The sequence below is a fragment of the Rhea pennata genome, chromosome 4, assembly GCF_028389875.1.
Source record: "Rhea pennata isolate bPtePen1 chromosome 4, bPtePen1.pri, whole genome shotgun sequence".
NCBI classification, from domain to species: Eukaryota; Metazoa; Chordata; class Aves; order Rheiformes; family Rheidae; genus Rhea; species Rhea pennata.
In genome coordinates, this window is record NC_084666.1 from 29,821,353 (window position 1) to 29,840,403 (window position 19,051).

The 19,051-nt window shown below is 34.7% G+C and overlaps 1 protein-coding gene across 12 annotated transcripts in view; it reads right to left on the reverse strand.

Moving 5' to 3' along the window:
- Nucleotides 1–19,051, reverse strand: part of CLOCK (clock circadian regulator) — a 70,139-nt gene that overhangs the window by 23,924 nt on the left and 27,164 nt on the right. For all 12 annotated transcript variants that reach the window (XM_062575582.1, XM_062575579.1, XM_062575574.1 and 9 more), the window contains 8 exons: nt 15,179–15,294; nt 12,829–12,919; nt 10,806–10,865; nt 10,240–10,388; nt 5,847–5,938; nt 4,313–4,402; nt 2,631–2,751; nt 1,926–2,039 (listed from right to left, as the gene is read on the reverse strand). In XM_062575582.1, the coding sequence (XP_062431566.1) occupies nt 1,926–2,039; nt 2,631–2,751; nt 4,313–4,402; nt 5,847–5,938; nt 10,240–10,388; nt 10,806–10,865; nt 12,829–12,875 (673 nt within the window). In that variant the 5' untranslated portion in view covers nt 12,876–12,919; nt 15,179–15,294. The remainder of the gene's footprint in view (nt 1–1,925; nt 2,040–2,630; nt 2,752–4,312; nt 4,403–5,846; nt 5,939–10,239; nt 10,389–10,805; nt 10,866–12,828; nt 12,920–15,178; nt 15,295–19,051) is intronic.

Sequence of the window (19,051 nt, forward strand, 5' to 3'; positions counted from 1 at the left end):
CTCAATTAGAACTTCTACCATGTAAACTGAAGTTTTTATGAAATTTAAGCTTACAACTCCTCCTTGCTCTTTCCATAAGACAGAGAAAAGCAGTATTTTCCTTCCTCTATCTTATCCTTTCTCACTCTGTTCTTCAGAGTCTATCTTACCTTTGAAGTTAACTTAAAAAAAAAAAAAAAAAAAAAGTTTCTGACTGCTTTCATTGCTCTTCTCTGAACTCTCTCCAACTACTTTACTTCCTCCTGATGCATAATGTCAAAACCTTTGTCCCAGATGAGGACATACAGGTACTAAGTGCAAAGAGATTATTTCACATGTCTTAGACCATATTTTAAGAAGTTTTTTTTCATTTTCATAACTACTTAGTGAGTATTGATTATTCATGTTCAACTTGCATTCTACAGTAACTCGTTTTTTTCTATAAGACCATTACCTACCCAACTGTAAGCTTTTTCTTCCCCTACTTGTATAGCTGGTTCTTCCTAAATGTAGTTCTGGCATTTATTCTTACTCAGTAACTCTATTTTTTTTTGCCCCCAAAACAATTTATTTTCTAAATTTCAAGTTGGATTCTTGTTCTGTTCTTCAGAATTTTTGCAGCTTCCTGCATCATGATATGATCTGTGAACTATGTTCAATTTAGAACATGAATGAAAATACTGATTAAAAACAGATACAGAAGAGGCCCATAAAAAATTCATTCTGACAGTGAATACTGGTAACTTTTGCAACCAGCTCTGCAGCTACTCTCCAGTAATTTCCGTTAATATGCATTTCCCTTACATGAAGACATAGTACGGTAATGGTCACAAGCTTTAGTGAAGTCCATCATTTATTTCTGCTTTCTCCTCTTAGTGATTCATCATGTTACCCATTGGTATAGGGAAGTGAACTAATTTGATGCTGTTTGCACCTGAAAAAATCCACAATGGCTGTTATTCAACGCCTCATTAGCTTCCTGAAGCTTACATACTGTTTAAGCATTCCCAAATATCGAATTGAACTGGCAAGCCTCTAGTTTCCAAACGCCACCTCTTTCCCAATACCGGCGCCACATTCGCCTTTTCGATTCTGTTGCTTCCTATCCTTCCTAAGGCACTAGGTATTTGCATGTGGCACCAACACTCAACATCTCTCCTCATTCTCTGGGAAAAATACTGATGCCATATGGAAAGATGTAGGTCTATTTACCAGACACCATCTTTAATAATATTTTAGGGGGTGATCTATAAGAAGAGTGATTATTATCTACACTACACAGCCCATTTGGCTGGTTGACCAAATAAACACGCCTCAAATAACTAATCAGCAAAGGCTGTCCAACCAAATTACAGCTACTAAGAAGGTGGAAATAATGAAGAGAAATAACTTCTGTGGAAGGCAGAAGGAACTCAGTGCGGAAAACTGAAATTCTATAATGGCTCATCCACTCATCTGAATAGGAATTCCTGCCAGTGAAAGCACAGAATTGAAGTGAGGGGGGAAACCCTACATTTTAATTCCCAGTTCACTGCAAGAATAATGACAGCTGCAAGTATTCAGTATCACTGATCGTCAAGTTATGGTCACATGCTTAAACGTGACATGTAAACATATTTACCTAAAGTCAGACTCCTAATTTTAAATCATTGGCTTAAATATCTCTTAAGCTTTTTTAAATGTTTTACAAGATACTAATTTTCTTTAATTGAAAGCATGAAATATAATTACTACACTTTGCATTCAAAAGTGCAGACATATAATATATGGTATGCAGTTCTTCCTTCTTTTTCATTAGAAGAACATACAAGTGATGTCCCCTTGTTTCAGGTTCTTACTTTGAAAGACAGATTTCAGTACTTTATTAAGTTTGCGCAATGGTCTCAAGTCTGCTTAGTTCTGAAACTGCCCGTATATATCACTTTAATATGATGGAAATTACTTACCATTATTTAAACACTTGAAATTTCCTATAAATTTTACATATTCGTATGTAGGTTGCTCTTTTGGATCTATCGTTCCTCGCAGCATATGGCAACAGAACTCTAGTTGATTTTTTGCTGAGAAAAGAATAAAAAAGATTAAAAGGATGTGAGCTTGATGAAGCACATAGGCAACATGAAATAGAAAGCAATAACAAATAAGTTGCATATTTTACTGATTGCTACAAATGGCTAGAGTCTCTACTTTTTACCAGCTTGGTATTAACTAACCCAAAGGAGAGAAAAATTCCTTTAGAATTTGTACATGAAGAGGCTGTAATATGTTCATATCACACGAACGCTAATGTTGCAGAGAACTATTTTAACGGAGGATTCCAGAAACAGTTTCCCTAAACATAAATTCACTGAAACACACTAATACCTAGTAGCCTGATACATTTTTTTTCTCTTGCCAACTGCTAAAACTGTAAAAGGAGAAGTTATACAGTCAAGATGAGTATTTCTAATACATATGAAATTCATGGAGTAAAACACAATACAGGATGAACACTTCACTCTTCAGAAAAAAACACAAAATTGTACATCTATTCAAGCCACATGTTTCATTCTGTAGCCCTCACCCATTTATTTCTGCTTTTGTAGTACTAGGAGAAAGAACTGAATGTGTGATATGATACAGAGCAGATGGTTCTAAGCATTACTACTTACATTTTAGGTATTCTGGTGTCAGTGAATCACTTTCCAGCAGATGAGAAGACAATATTTTATAAATTTCTGAATGTTCCCCCTCTGGGATAAAATTGAATATACTCTGATCCACAAGATCAGACTGAAAGAAAAAGATATAATAAATATAATTATGTAAGCCACACAATGTCAAAGTCCAGTACTCCAATGAAAAAAAAAAAAAAAACTAACTAATACTAACTCAGCAAAGCCACCTACTGGGATACACATGAATATTCTGCAAAAAAAAAGAAAATCTCATTTTGATTTGTCTGAATGTTGACACTGAATTATTTAATAAGTAATATCCATGACCCAGCAGATATACATACATATTAAAGTACACTGGAGCTTGTACTAACCTCCACGAGATATAATAATTCCAAATAAAAGAGAATTTGAAATAGAAATTACAGTGTTATTTTAGAGCATTCTAAACTGTCAATAGTGTTCAAAACATTGAAAAAATATTTTGGAACAAAAAAACAGCCCATTCTGTATATTATATAAGTTACTATGTCGCCATTAGTTGCACACAATTAGAATTTATTTTAGGAATACATTTTACAATCAGTTCTGCAACTAAATACACAAAACTGGCAACAATACAGATGATCACAGAATCGTAGGATGGTAAGGTTGGAAGGGACCTCTGGAGATCATCTAGTCCAATCCTCAGCATAGCCCATGCAGGCATTGAACCCGCAACCTTGCCATTAGCAGCACCACGCTCTAACCAACTGAGCGAAACACAACTGAACAATTGAACAACTGAACAGTTACTGCATGCCTTTTATATACATAAATGCATTTGATTAAGTATTCAGAAAATAATAATCATAGATTATTTGTTTAAAATATCTCAATCACATTCAAAAGCAAAGAACAACCGTGCCTCAGACTCAGGGGGGAGGAGGGGTTGTTTTTTGTTTGTTTTTTTTGTTTTAATCACATCACTTGTACATTTTTCAAAATTCTTAAGCTGATATCATTCACACCTTAGGGGAGCTTTAGTTTGCAGCATCATTGCAAATACATCTCTCCAAAATTTACAAAATATTCTTACCACAGTAAGACAACTAGCCTTTAATAATTATTTGTCCCTCTCCAAGTGTTCCACTTGCCAATCGTTCACATTCGAGAGTACTAACTTGCCTCAGTCCAGAATAACATCATTCAAAAGTAGCTTTAAATAACAGATTAGAATGTTAACTATATCAGTAAGCAATGTCACCAAGATTACAGATGAGTGAAATATATAAATACAAAGTATAAATCTAACCCAAAAAAGTAGCATCAGAAACAGTATATATTGCTCTTCAGCAACTAGTTGCTGACTCATAGAGAGGCAATACCAAATGTGACCTCTAAGGGTCTTTTACAGTCAGCTCTCAGTTATTTCAGTTAAATTAAAGAGAGATACTGACTCTAGTCTGGTACTTCATAATCCTGCAGAGTGCTGACTGCATGCTATGTTTCCAAAGGAAAAGTTTAATACAGGAAACAGACCAATAGCAAAGAATTGTCCTGAGAGAAAAACAGAAGCTTTAGAACAAACTATACATCTGTACTGTAATACCAAAAAGACTGAAGATTATTGGTACCCGTAGCAAAACATCACTTGCAGACAAATTGATACGCCAATGAAAGCAGTTCTTACTTACTGGCAAATGTTCAAGTAAGGGAGTTACACTTTCAGACACATATATTATACTTCCATCTGTCATAATTGCTAGAAAAAAACCATCAAGAGCCTGAAATTAAACATAATGGGCAGTTAAGCTACATTCATCATGGAAAGAAATTTAGATCAACTTTATTTTAATTTACTATAAAAATGAGAATATCTATTGCTATTAAAACTTCTGAGTCTTGTTTCTACATTATCAGTATTAAAACTTCTATTCTGTTCTGTTCTTAAATAATCTACAGTTTCAGAAGCCAGACTTCAGTCCATACGCATCTAAGCCACTGTTTCTCCCATGCCTCACCTGCCCATTGTTTTTAGTTCCATCGTCATTTTAAATATCAGAAAATACAGGAAAATCAGCTAGAGGCAAAAGTAAGAAGAGCCAGGAAAACTCTGAGAAGGGAAGAACCCTTCTCAAAGGGTTTCAGTATTTATTTTTCAGTATTTAAAAACCTCAGAAGTCCCAATCTCACTAAAGGAAACTCATAGTAAAATTTTTATTGAATCTTGAAAATTGTAAGATCTAGTTCTGCCTGTTTTATCTTCTACTTAAACATATTTTCACTGAAAATAACAGAACTATCTTGTAGCTGAACACTACAAAACATAAAAGTACAACAGAACTATATTTCTAAATGGAAAATTTTAAAGCTCTCATGTCTTTGGAAAAACATCTAATAATTGTACTACCTTGTTTTGACTTTATAGACACTAACTATAGATGCAGATTTTGTAAAAGGTCTTGAGAAACATCAAAAATAGCTACAAAGCATCTCCTATAACAGAAGGAACTATTTCACTAACTTGTTGGGTAGGGGGGAAAAAAATCCACCGAAGAAGGGATTATTTTAAATACAGAAAATTGGAACTTTTCACTTATTTAAATATCTGCTTCAACAATCAGGTTTAACTCTGGAACAAAAATAAAGTGCTTTTCCATTTACTCCAGTATTTTTCATCAAACTATTATTGTAAATTGCTTTAATAATAAGGTACAAATCACTTGCTCTCATTTTCAAGGAACCAACAGCTAAAGCTGAAAGCTTGTTTCTCATAGCAACCAACAATTCTTCTTTAACAAAGAAATATCCATATACGTCACTTTTGGAAAGTGTAACATGCAAATAAATTAAACTTTTATTTTTGTTCTGTAGTGGATGTGTTGAATCATTTTTATAGTTAAGGTTTTCATGTAAACATAACAATTTTTCATCTGACTAGTACTCTCCTTACAGTGGTAATTTAAAATATCAATTTTACTTTGATGGTAAGTACATGTATATTTGGACTTGCTCTGTCATAATGTTTTATTTCATTGAAAATGTGCTTAAAAGTGCTATTATGTATTACTCTGTACACATAGAAAATTAGGTTGCTTATCTTCATGAAAGTATGTAATTACAATTAAAATATAGAAATGAAAAGATATTCCATTAAACAAAGATTTCATCATGGAATTAGTCCCTAAGAGGAAATATTCTACTTCCAGAAAAACAGAAGTAACATACCTCTAACATTAACTGTGTGAACTCTTCATTACTAAGGAATGTTGGTTTCCAGTCCTGCCGAATTTCGCTGGCATCTGATTGTGCAGTAATTTCTATAATCAAAGATACACACAATGCAAGGATTCACACTCCAAAAAGTCATTATTTTTTCCACTAAGTTACATACAAAACAGTAGGAAAAAGCAAAAGGTTCCCCAGTCTCCTCCATTGTTCATTCATGAGATATAATCATAGAATCACAGAATCAGTAACGTTGGAAGGGACCTCTGGAGATCTTCTAGTCCAACCTCCCTGCTCAGCAGGGTCAGCTAGAGCATGTTAGACAATGTTCCTTAAGAAGATAAATATTCTCTCTACTATGTTGTGAGATCTGTCTTCCCATTCTTTTATGAGCTCATGATATAGTCTTATCAGATGCCAAGGTAATATTGAAGTTTAATGATAATTTGAACGGTGTGGTAAGCAGAGGATTTTGTCAATGCAAAGAATACATTCTTTCCTCTCAGACTGTAATTAAAAGTTGTTACACTAATTAAAGCGTGTTGTTTTCAAAGACTTGTAAAACAAAATGACCTAAACTGATCAGGAATTCAAAACACTTAAAGGCCCAGTATCTTGGCCAATGCTGGGAATCCTAACCTTCATACTAAAAATTGTCACTGTCCTTCCTCCTCTTCCCATCCTTCTCTGTAATCTAGAAAGAAATAAGGTTACTTAAAAAAAGGGGGGGGGGTTAAAAAAGTGACCCTTAAGAGCAGGACAATACGAGGGATTCCTATTGTGGAACTACTCAGTGTCTGATTTGGACACACAGATAAATTCTGATATAAGCAGAGATTCCCATAACACTTCAGAGAAATAAAGAGATTAACTTCCCATGTGCAGGTGGGAAACAAATGCTGCTAAACAAAAATAGGGCCCAAGGGTCTGGGCCCAGGGTCTGAAAGCTGATACTTCTTTTTCAAATGCTAACTGAACCAGTAAGAAACACAACTGATTACTAGTTCTGTTTTGATGAGTAACAAGGATATGGCAGAAGCACTGGTTGTAAAAACAACCTTGAACAGGTAATCACGAATCAAGCATTTACGTGAAAAAAAAGGAGAATAAAAGTACATCTTTAAGGCTTTCGATTTTCCAAAAGAAATCTATATAAAGGCTGTAAGTTGGCTTGTTAATTTGGATGGTTCAAGGAGTGCAGAAAACCTGGAACTGAGTTAAATACACAAACGGCTCAGAATTCTGTTTCCCAAACAAAGGGGGAAAACTATACCAAAGAGCTTAGACATAACTAAAAGAACAGTAAAACAATAGTTACATCACGGAAGAAACTGGCAACAAGTAGAGAATTCCAAGCAGAAGAAAAAAGGATCGTTGAATAAGGGCCAGAATTGCCAGTTATCAGATCTCTCAGACGACATAACTTGATTAGCCCTTTGCTATCTGCTTTGAAATGGTATCACAAAGCAGTAAGAGAGGGAGAAAATAATCTACGTATAACCTCAAATCTAAATTTTCAGCCGAAACAAATATATTGAACAACAAATAGGAAGTCAAAGGGCAAAGAAATGAAAAGCTCTGCCACCAGCACAGAAGCAAAGTTCAAAGGGCTTAATGCATTGCTTGCATGATGCCAACAATCTCCATTTTAGAACTGGAAGTTTGGTTCATTGGCTCATTCTGGTCCACGTAACAATCCTATTTTAGAATTAAAAGAAACTGTTCGGTTTCTACAGTGGAAAGGATTTACACTAAAGAAAAGCTGAAGTTTCTGTCCTTAAAGAATCACATCAAGTTACGCTACCAATAAGTATGAACATTCCTTTACGCTTCCTGTAATCAGAGCATTTAGTAAGATACTGCAAAACAGAGTGATCATAACCTAGAAGAATTTGTTTTACCTGGATAACTTTAGAGAAATTCTTAAAAATTACGGCCGAATGATGCACTTGAAGATGAATGACACTGAGGTTATGTTCTGAGCTAGATACAAAATATAGAAGCACAACCAAACTTGCATGTTAAGCTCATTCAGCTTTCAGATCCAAGCGTCCCACACTAGTATGATACATCCTCAACAGAAATTGTCCTTTTAGGCAAGATTTGCATCTGTGTTCTGTATGAATATTAATTTATTGGTTGTAATTATAAGGAACTAATTCTTAGTTTTTTGGCTTTCTTAATACAGTTGTCTTTTATACAAATTCAAGAAAGGTAATAGGCACTATTATCAAGTGAAAAGCTCAGTAAGGTAATTCAGTGTGCTTAGCATGGTTCGGATTTCTCTTTTTTTTTTTTTTTTTTTTTTAAATGAGAAACAGAATCTATGCTTGTCCAATACGCAGCTCAGTTCATCTGGATCTGCGACCCATGTACCAACTTTAGTTAAGGTCAAAATGGTTCAGAAAGAACCAGAAGCAATACAGTAAATCAAAGCCTGGTTGCTGAACACAGTAGGATTTTCAACAGTAAAGCAGCCAATCATTACCAAACAATTCGTTCCTCTTGCTAGGGTCACTCTGCTTTATTGTAACAGATCCAAGTACCTCAGAAGACAAAAGTAAGCTTTTGACCTTTGCCAAAATGTTGTCCAGAGTATTTCAATACAAAACGCTGTAGAGCAACGTTAGTCAGTACTGGCAGCCAGGGCTTTGGAGACCTTAATATGGAATACACAGTCACACAGGGCTGCACTCTGCCTCATCAAGAGCAGGACAAAAGCTCCAGGCCTTAAAAGGCATCCATCTCCAAAGCTGGCCTCTTTTGGTGTTTCTTTCTTTTCTTTCTTTCTTTTTTTTTCTTTTTTTCTTTCTTTTTTTTTTTTTTTTTGAAGATGAAAAAAATACATATATCTCCCAAAACTCATGGAAGAGAGACAGGAACACTAGTGCTGCTGGCTAATATGTGCTCATTCTAATGAATTCAAAATAAAGCAATTTTGAAACAGAACAAACATTTTCAACCTACTGTATTTATGAGAAATTTTGAAAAAGGCCCTAGAACCTACAGACTGACTCATGTAGAAAAAAAAGGCTTGATATTACCTTTCTTCTCATTATGAGGCAAGTGCTTTACAAAGGATTTAAATAGCACAATCAATATTTAATCGTTAAAAAGCCAAATAAAATCTACAAACTCTTGCACAACATATTCCCCTCCTTCAATTTTAATTGTTATATTTACCTTATTAATGACACCATTCAGAAGGCATCTGGTGCTTCTTTAGCAATAATGCTAATACAAGAGCTGCACTGGTATATGCAAAATAAGTGGCATAACATATCTTAAATTGATGAACACACTGTTGATACATATTTATCTATTTATAACAGTTTTCCTTATTTTATCATACAACCTAGTAGCTGCCTCTCTTGTCCCTGCTGCTTTCTAGGTAGTATGTGTGCTCAGAAATTACTTGCGGAATGAAAAACTAGAGAAAAAGCTCATTTTATTGATGTGAAAAGGAGAGGGTTTGAGCTCACTCCTGGCAGTGTGAACTACAAGAAGTCATATTAAGAACAGAAGTATAAGAGAAGGAATAGAGATTTTACATATACAGAAACATCAAATAGCCATAAGAAAATGTAGTAATTACATGATATAATAAAAACAAACATAACACCTACTACTTAAATGCTTACACAAAGCATTTATAGATTTTCTGTTTGTTTCTTTCTAACGCTGAAGCCAAAAAAGAAGAGATGCCTATGCTTCAGCTTGCATTCCCACTGCACGCTACCCTGCTTCATCAAACTGCCTAGCCCAGTAACTCCGGGAGAGCACAACGCCCTGCTGCCTTCTCGCCTTCATTAAAGCAGCCAGTTGTGGAGACACCAGGCAGAGCAGGGGGAGCACTAAGATCCCTTGGACTAGTCTTTTCTGTGATTTATCTAGCTTTCTATGAAACTCGGGAGAGACAAACCAGTTGTTCAAAAGATGGTGTTTTATCTAAATATCAGAATAAGCATTTCCAGCAAGTACATCCACTGAAACGGACAAGAGGGCATTTCTCGTGAAGCAAAACTTTGAGAACTTGTGCCTTATGAAGCAACTGTATTCTCCAGGGCTCCACCTGTCCTAACCAAAAAACTTCAAAGCTATTTCAAGAGAAAGCACTACACATGTTTCAAAACCAAAAAATAAAAAGAAACAAGAAACCATAAAAAACAAATAAAAAACCACACCACTGACTTCTGTGAAATATTTTCTAAAAAGATAAAACTGTTTTTGCTACCTACTGGTTGATCTTAAAAATATTTCTTCAGAAATTCTTTAAAATTTTTTTATGGTTTCCTGAAATAGAGGAGTTTTGAAATTGTTAATGCTTCTGTGCACTAAATGAATATCATAAAAATTAAGAATTTGAAAATTCTTCCCTGTTACAAAGAATTACCTTTGTGCTTCCGTAAGAAGTCAATGCTCTTCTGCAGTACAGTGGATTTATCCATCTTCCGGGCATTACCTGGAAGCATGGAACCCAGCTCCTTGATAAGTACATTAAATTGATCTCTACGTTTCTTTTCAGACTTGTTTCTGGACACTCTGAAAAGAGAAAACATTTTATAAGAACTATGACTCCTCCTTATAACAAGCTGCATACTACTGACAGGTTTCTGGTGCAAACTACCCTTTAAGAATCTGCTGTGAGAACTGTCACAAAAAAACCCATTCTAAATCACAGCGACTGTTTTTGAAGAACAGCCTTGTCGTTCTGATGGAGGGGTGCATCTGAGCCTTTAGAAAAAAGCATGCTTTGACAAGAACACAAAGTATTGAACTACAGTTATAGATACACAACAGTTATAGATACCTGAAGTATCGCAGTAAAACAAATGCTGATGAATAAGATGGTTACTTATTAAGAATCACATTTGTATTCTCTCTAGAAATTTGCTACCTGCTAACCCCAGGTATGTAAGTAGAGCACATGTCTTTGCATTAGAAAACTTTAAAACTTACCTTTTTGCTTTATCTTTGTCATCTTCTTCCACCAGCCCATCAAAAATGCTTCCATCATTCCTGAAGAAAACAAAGAAATGATGTTAGAGTGTAAAATTTCTCTCTTGTAAAGATAATCACAATGATAGAGGGCAAAAAAAGAAAAGAGGAAAAAAAAAAAAGAGATCTTTTGCAATACATTAAGAAACAAAAACACCTCTTTTATTGTGATGTCTTGCTAGGACTATCACCAGCAACCTAAACTCAAGTCTGCCGTAAGTTGTCTTTTTTAGGATGTTTAATGACAGACAGTTAAAAAAAAAAATCTGAGATTTTTCAAAGCATTGTCACTTCTGACACCATCCAGATTATCTTCAGGACTACATATTTCTAATATGAACTCACAAACAATCCTATGCAAACACTTAAACATTTAATTTTATTTTTCCATCTTTTTGATTATTTGCATTATCTTAACCTTTTGAAAGTATAAGAAAGGACAAATAATTTACTATTTTTACTTATTTATAGTGAAATGAAAGCTGCAAATATTTCTGATAATTGTAAAGTACTTTTTTTTCAATACTGAAGTACTCAGAATGAAAAGCTGAGGACTACGCTGTACTTTAAACCATGTAATTTTATAAATATACAATTCATATTAAAAGAGTAATGATAATTATTAATTTTATTTGATTTCTAACCAAATATCATAAAATTCTTCCTCAACTTGACAACCGTCCTTCCCTGTATTGCTAAAGTCTTAAAATATCAAAATGAGAACGTGTTTTCCTTTCATCCTCTCAAGATGTCTCAGTGTACTTCTTGTATCACTTTTGTTTTGTTTCCTTTTATTTTAAAGCCAACACAAAACTGTTCTTCTGGTTTCCAATATTGCTTTATAATAGACTTTCATATTTTATTTCTTCTCTACCTGCATCCAATCTGTTTAGCACTGTCCTCCTGCTAGTTTCTTTGTATCCATTCTTGATTTTTCATCCTAATGTCTTTCTTTCCTTGAGGCAAGTAACCGTCTTTCTAAAATGCTTACCTCATCTGTTTTACAATGGACAAACCATCAAGCACTTGTACATTACAACAAACAGTGTTGTTAGGAAGCAATTATTTTGTATGTTATTACATAAACCTAAAGCTTTCAATAGGAATTCACATATTCAAAAAACAAAGCTGCAGTGAAATTCAACACAGTTGTATTAAAAAAAAAGAGAGAGAAATCAGGTTTGCATTTTAGAAGTTTCACCCTTCGTTTGCCTTAAACATTATTTACTCAAAATGGGTTCAGCCTTCTGCAAGGCTGATGGAAGATTAATTTTTCTGAATTCTCCAAAATGATAATTCAAAGTATATTAAGGACAGAGGTTCACCTAAGCTTCTAAAAAAGGCCAGGCCAGGTCACAGAATCTAATAGAAAGCAAGTCTCCAGCTATTACTTTTCCATTGAAATAGGTTATCAGGTCACTTTACTGTCATACACAGCATTACTGATCACTTAAAACTGCGTTTCCCCTAATCAGATATTAAAGTACTAAAAAAGTAAACTTTAAAAATTAACTTGAACTAAACAGATGCTGTTCCACAGCTCAAAACAAGTAATATATTTTAAGATTCATCTCAAAGAACTACTTCCAGCAACCGCAAAATAATGCATTTAACAACTGCTACAGTAGCTTTGTTAAAAGTAGTCCAAAACTCACTCCTAGTTTTTGCATGAATTACCGTTCTGTGTCTACTAATCATAAGAATAAAATTACTAAAGAAAACAATAGTTTATTTAGTAAAATTACTGAAGTAAATTATATCCAGTAAAATTATAAAGTTTCAGTAAGAAGACTTTCTTTTGTCAGGGTACACGTGATTAAAAAAAAAAAAAAAAAAAAAAGAATATGAATTAACTATTTATAGTAAGGAAAGGCATATAAATGCAAAATAAGTATCCCATTGAACAACTACCTTCTTTCAGGTAGCCCAAATTTAGTGAATTAGCTTGTAATTCATTCCCAAATCTCACTGTCTATTAACATACCTGTCTGCAATGGAGCTCATTTTATGGGTGCTTATGGTAAAGAACATAACATATCACACTTTAGTCTTGTGGTAGACATTTGTACGTTTGCCTGGGAGGGAAGAAAAAAAAATAAATAAATAATTACTTTGAAAGAGCAAATGTGCTCTTCATTACAGTATATTAAAGGTTTCATTTTCTCAATAAGGTGCTCTTAACCTTCTCTCTTCCAACCTCTCTTCTGCCCTCTCACCTTCTCTAATACAGAATCTATTACCACCAGTCTGAACTTTAGTATTTCATTCTACATGACTCAAAATTTAAGAGAACATTTTTTAATTACATGCCACAATGAATGAACTTGGACTAAGCCAATACAAATGATTTTCTAACAGTGAACTCAGATAGAGCTTTCTCAGTATACTAAAAGTATACTCAGTATACTAAAAGATTCATTTTGAAGGTTGTAGAGTTATAAAGTAACATACTTCATTTAGTAACTATGGAAAGAGAAAGTATTTGGGGGATAGTATTTTACAGGTATTATTTATTTCACAGGATAATTTTCTTGAGCACGTTATGTTAGACACTTGAAAACATTACACTAAGATACTGGCAAGAATGTGATCTCTGTACTGTGTGAACATTATATTTTAATTAGTCATTTCTTAAAGTAGCCACTTATTGATTATAAAGTTTCAGTAAGAAGGCTTTGTTTGTTTGTTTTGTCAGGGTACATGTGATTCTGAAAAAAAAAAGAATAATATGAATTAACTATTTATAGTAAGGAAAGGCATATAAATGTAAAATAAGTATCCCATTGAACAACTACCTTCTTTCAGGTAGCCCAAAATTATGAAATATTACAGTTTCTGAGAAGGAAGGATTTGTTTTGTTTCTGCAAGTGCCAAATCCAGTGGAATTGCCAGTGTTAACAGTACAAGAAATATGGCAGCTGCTACCCAATGATCCAGACAGCGTGGAGAGCATTCCAGGAAAATTTTATCTCAGTTTTTGAACAGAGAGGGAAACTAAGGAAGAAAGCGTATATTGGGATCAAACAAATGGCTTCAGGGTCTAGAACAAGTCATACAGTATGCAGATTTGATTCACAAGATTAGGTTTTTCCCATGCTCATAGCTGAGTGCAGCAGTAAAGCAAATGGGAGAGCCATGCTGCAGCACATTCTCTCTCTTCCATGGTGCACCACTGGGTGTATTTGCTATTTTGAGAAGGTGAGGAGCACAGTGTCCCAAAGCACCTGATGAGCCCTCATATTCTCTCTTCAGTTAATAGAGCCCAATACGGTTTTGCCTTTACCTTCCAAAATTTAGTGTCATGAAGAGACAACAGGAGTAAACTATTCCTTCACTCAGACAAGCTCTGCTGAATATCAATTGCTCTGTCCATCCCCACAAATTACACTCCCCAAATTAGCTGGCCAAGGATTACAAAGTAACAGAACTACACTATTTAAACATTTGCCAGAAATCACAGCAGGAAAGCAAGTTATGAAGAAGCTTTTGTTCAAATTTTTGTCAAAAGCAGTCAGCAGACAGGCTTCTTAATAGTTAAAAAAAAAAAAAAAACAAAAAAAAACCCACAAAACCTACCATCACTGGCACAAAATTAAGTTCAACATCAAAACATTGATTAGAAAGTTGTTTTCACTTAGTTCACACAATGTATTTGCTAATTACATTTTTAGACATCAATTTAATCAATTTTCAAATAAATCTGGTATCTAACATTATAGAGATCAAGAACAATACGAAATTCTATAGAAACAATGAGATAGTTTCACATTAACTTGCAGAAGAAAAATACATAAATAGCTAACTACAAAAACCTTTCATCTGTGACATGAATGCCATTTTCATTACGCAGAATCAAAATTTAAGAATCAGTATTTCCACTTTAGCAAAACACTCAATTTTTAGAAATCAATAAAATCATTCACATGTTATGGTATCCAGACCCTATGTAGGATCAGCCAGAACTGGTTACTTAGATTTGGTATCCAAGACAAAAAGTACTTAAGAGACTACAGGAAAAAGTCACTAAGAAATCTGAAGCGCATTTGTTTCTCATTTCAGGGCTTGATCCTTCTCTCTTTGCATCCAAAAATGCAAGATGCTAACTATTCTCAGCTCTTACACAAGTCAATGGATACAATTGCAGAAATAATTCCAGTGAAATTGGTAAACTTTTAAGCAAACACTACAGAAATGAAGAACTTCATGCATTTCTCAGAATCAAATTCATTCATGTGGCGGAGAATAAAAAAAAGGAAAGAAAAAACACTGCTTCACCACCGCTTCTGAACTGTTCAGTGTGATGATAAAAAGCTGTATCTTATAAATAATTTTACCTTTTACACTTTGGGGTTCGTTAAAGTGTGATGTTCAGGGATGAAACACTGCTTCTTCAGAAGAATAATGCAGGGTTAAACGTATCCTCTTCTGCAGAAAAGCATTAAACTCTGAACTGCGAAAAATCAAAAAGGGGTCCTTTTTTTAAAAAAAAAATTAATCAACAGTTGCAAACCACTTGATTTTATATAAAGAGAAAAAAAAATCATATCTATAAGAGTAATTTATAAATGCAATATTCTGCTCCAAATAAATACCTTAATATTTCACTACTAGAATGCACCTTGCTTTAAAGTTTTTCTCTTTGATAAGCAGAAACAATTTCACTTCTGCCTTAAGCTCTCACTTTATACCCATCTTAAATCATGTTTACTTCTGAACTCAGTGCCTCTCACACTATCTAGATCTTCAGTTCCACTTGTTAGGTTCAAAGTACTCCTCTACACAATTATTTAAACACCTTTTTTGCTGAAATTCACAAAACTCAGGAAGGCAGCGAAGGCCCAAGTATGCCTTTTCCTCTTTGAGTCTCCAAAATTACCAGTCTCAAGGCTCCAGAACATGTAGAAGGCTGCTGCTGGCAATTAGTAAAATTGCCCAGCTGCATTATTTCTACTCCCTCAGACACCATTTTTACCCATTAACACTTTCTTTCCAACTCCAGTTCATAAACACTTAAAAATTTATTTCAAACTTACCTTGCAGATGCATTCTTCCACAGTAACTCTGCACTAGTTTATCACCACCTCTCAGTCTTTTTATATTCTTACTTTGCATGTAAATGCATTTTCTTCTAGTTTCTTCCCTTGAACCAAGTTACTTTCTCTGCTTTTAAGGCACCTAAAGTCAACTTTTTCCTCCCCTGTACCTCATTTCTCTCTGCCTTGTTTACTGCTCTAAAAATAATGTTTTCTGTACAACATGTTTGAATCACTACATTTTTTATTTTAAAGTACATTAAATTTTAAGATGTATGCTGGGATCTAAAAACTAAGCTTATGCTACTCTTAAATTAAATACTATTAAAAGCTATTGAGTATTAATGGATGTTACTGAAAACATCAGAATTCTTTCCTAAAAAATAAATCTTTATTTGATTAGGAAAGTCAAGTTTCTCCTTCCCCTGCACCTAATGGAGCCTTTAAATGGTTAACATACTGATGAAAACGTTAACATAGGAAGTTAAAGCAGAGCAGAATGATCTGCTAAAAAGAGAAAAACAATTACAGCATGATTCAGCAAAGCTGCTCATGCTTTTCTGGCCAAATAACCTGCTGGCCCATTGACCTACTTTTTTTTTTTTTTTTTTTTTTTAAGGTGCTTGCAGCCTCCTCTCCTATTTTGTTTTGTTCTGTTTGACAAGTGCAAACATTAGTAGTGACAAAGAGTCCCTTGGAAGTCGAGGGTACAGAGACTGTAACATGAAACCTATGTTTTTTAAACTGTTCGGAGTAGAAGAACTCTGCCAACTTTCCCAGTGCTTATAACAGAGTCTTAATGAGGAAAATTTTAAGACCTCATCTTTGCAGAATGTGGAGGTATTTTTTTTAACCACAATTAAACACTTAAGCTAAACAGTACAGTGCTTAAGTACAGAAACATATTTGGTAATGCTTAAAACAGAATCAAAAAAATAGAAAGAAGTTAAAGGACATTTCAAAAGGGAATTCAAGTTAAAGGACATTTCAAAACGAGAGGCGGGGAATATGTTTATGTCATAAACGAACATAAGGAAGCTTAATCCAGACTAAAAAGAAACCTAATCACAGTGGAAAAGCTTTTGTAACCAAAACCACGTAGACCTCTAAGTCAGTAGAAATGGCAGCCATGTGAAAGCTAGCAGAAAGGTCTAGACGCCTACACAAGATCAGCATTGTGAGCCACAGTGCTCAAAGGTCATCAGTCTCTGCAAAATTCATTTTTTAAAATAAATATAATGAGTTATTTGGGTTTTAGTTGCTCAATCTTTTGTACACATTCAGTGAATGTTTTCAAGCTTTTCTGCAATCAGGACTAGAAACTTACTATTTTTAAGAAAGCTGAGTTCCTCAATCAAAAACTTCAGCAGCTGCCATGGATATACAAATCACATTGCTAAAACAGCAGCAAAAATTACAAAAGCTAGCAACACTGCAACTTTTGCATTATGCTGACTTATCACTCACAGAGAGGTAGTAAATCCATGGATGGCCAAAACAGCAAGTTTCTGAATAAAAGTCACAGAGCAAAAGCCACAATCCAACCCAAAGTAAAAAGTTATCATCAGCTGCTAAATTTTCCATGTTTAAAGATCAGTAACATCAGTCAATTTTATCATCTATACCATATGAATACTGGCAATATTGTACCTTAGAAACAAATTCAAAAGATTGAACAAATTGAAATTAAGCTGCAGTCTTGTTCGTGATAGATATTCTGTCAGGACTAGACTGATAAAGGGATGAGGCAGTAGTGAACACATTGCCTCTACTTAATTTTATACATAGTGACCAAAGGACTTGTGTCTCCGACACTTTATCAGTAACACTGCCAAATATTTCAGAGAAATAATCTATATTGTCCTGATATTGTAAAAAGACTTACAATAAAATATCTTGATTTTATAAGCAGTATTTCCATGAACTTACAGTTTGTAGCCTTTAGAGAGGGGCCTTATATTATTCGGACAAATAACTTCACTCAGGAAAGATCATAGGAAAAATACAAGAAACAACACAGTTTTCAAACACTAGGTATATTTCTGCAAACAGAAGAAGATTAACATCCTTAATACAACCTGATCTCTGCATGATAATCTTATTTTGCTAGGGGGAACAAACCAGTGATTATAGCCACTGAAGATTAGCTTGAGAGAAGATCTCGTTTAAAGAATCAAAATCACAGCGCACCACAACAGCCTGCATTTACACAGCACCTGATGTTACAGAGCAGCAAAACACCCTGACACTACAGCTACGTGCCTCGGGAAGCCAGCCAAGGAGCGGAAAAATCACGCAGAGCCAACGGCAGAGCCTGGAACAGAACCCGACAGTACAAGCACGGTGCCATAAACACCCCTCACGATAGACTCTGAGGATTAATAGAAACCTTCTTGATGCATCTTTGCAGGAGCAAAGAAACATTATCTTCTGTTAACTTGGGCCGCAGATTTCTGGGGTTTTACCGTACCGACGCATCGCACCATAAAGGGCAAGCAGAGATGATCCGCTATCTCATGTCCACATTAGTTTATCATTAATCCTCACCTCCTGTTATTTCTGCTCCTCTCTCACCTTTTCTGCTTTGCTCTTTTCTTTATAAATACCTCCCCCTCACTCCCATTTCCTTCTCTCTTCGTTTTTGGTTTGTTTGTTTGTTTGAAGACAGAGGGGATGGGAGAAGAAGGGAAATTTGCTGTGTTTCAGTTTCTTTCTGGTAAGCACAGACTTTTGGGAGAGACTGAGAAATCTGTACACAAGTTAACCATAACCTGCTCTCTAATCAGATACAGATTGATCTAACAGAACAAGCTGGCAGCTTTCAAGGGAGATGCTTGCTCTTTTGCTTGCAGTTCTGCACACACCAGCACAAAGCAAATTAGGGTAATGACTGACTGACCCCTTCTCCTCTTCTCACTAACCAAAGGCTACCTGTGAAAATGTTATCAGTTTAAAACTGGTCTCTTTTTCTATTTCCAAATAACAAAAGCAAAACAAAACAAAAAATAGAGCTGAAATGCCATTCAAATTATGCAGATAAAAATGTTACTCTGGCAGCTGGAAATAGCAGTGTATTGCAACCTTTCCCCTGCCATGTGAACAAACCAACTGTGAACATCTGGCGTTGCTGGTCTGCACTTCTGCCGAAGAGCTGATACTCCCCAGAAGTGTCAT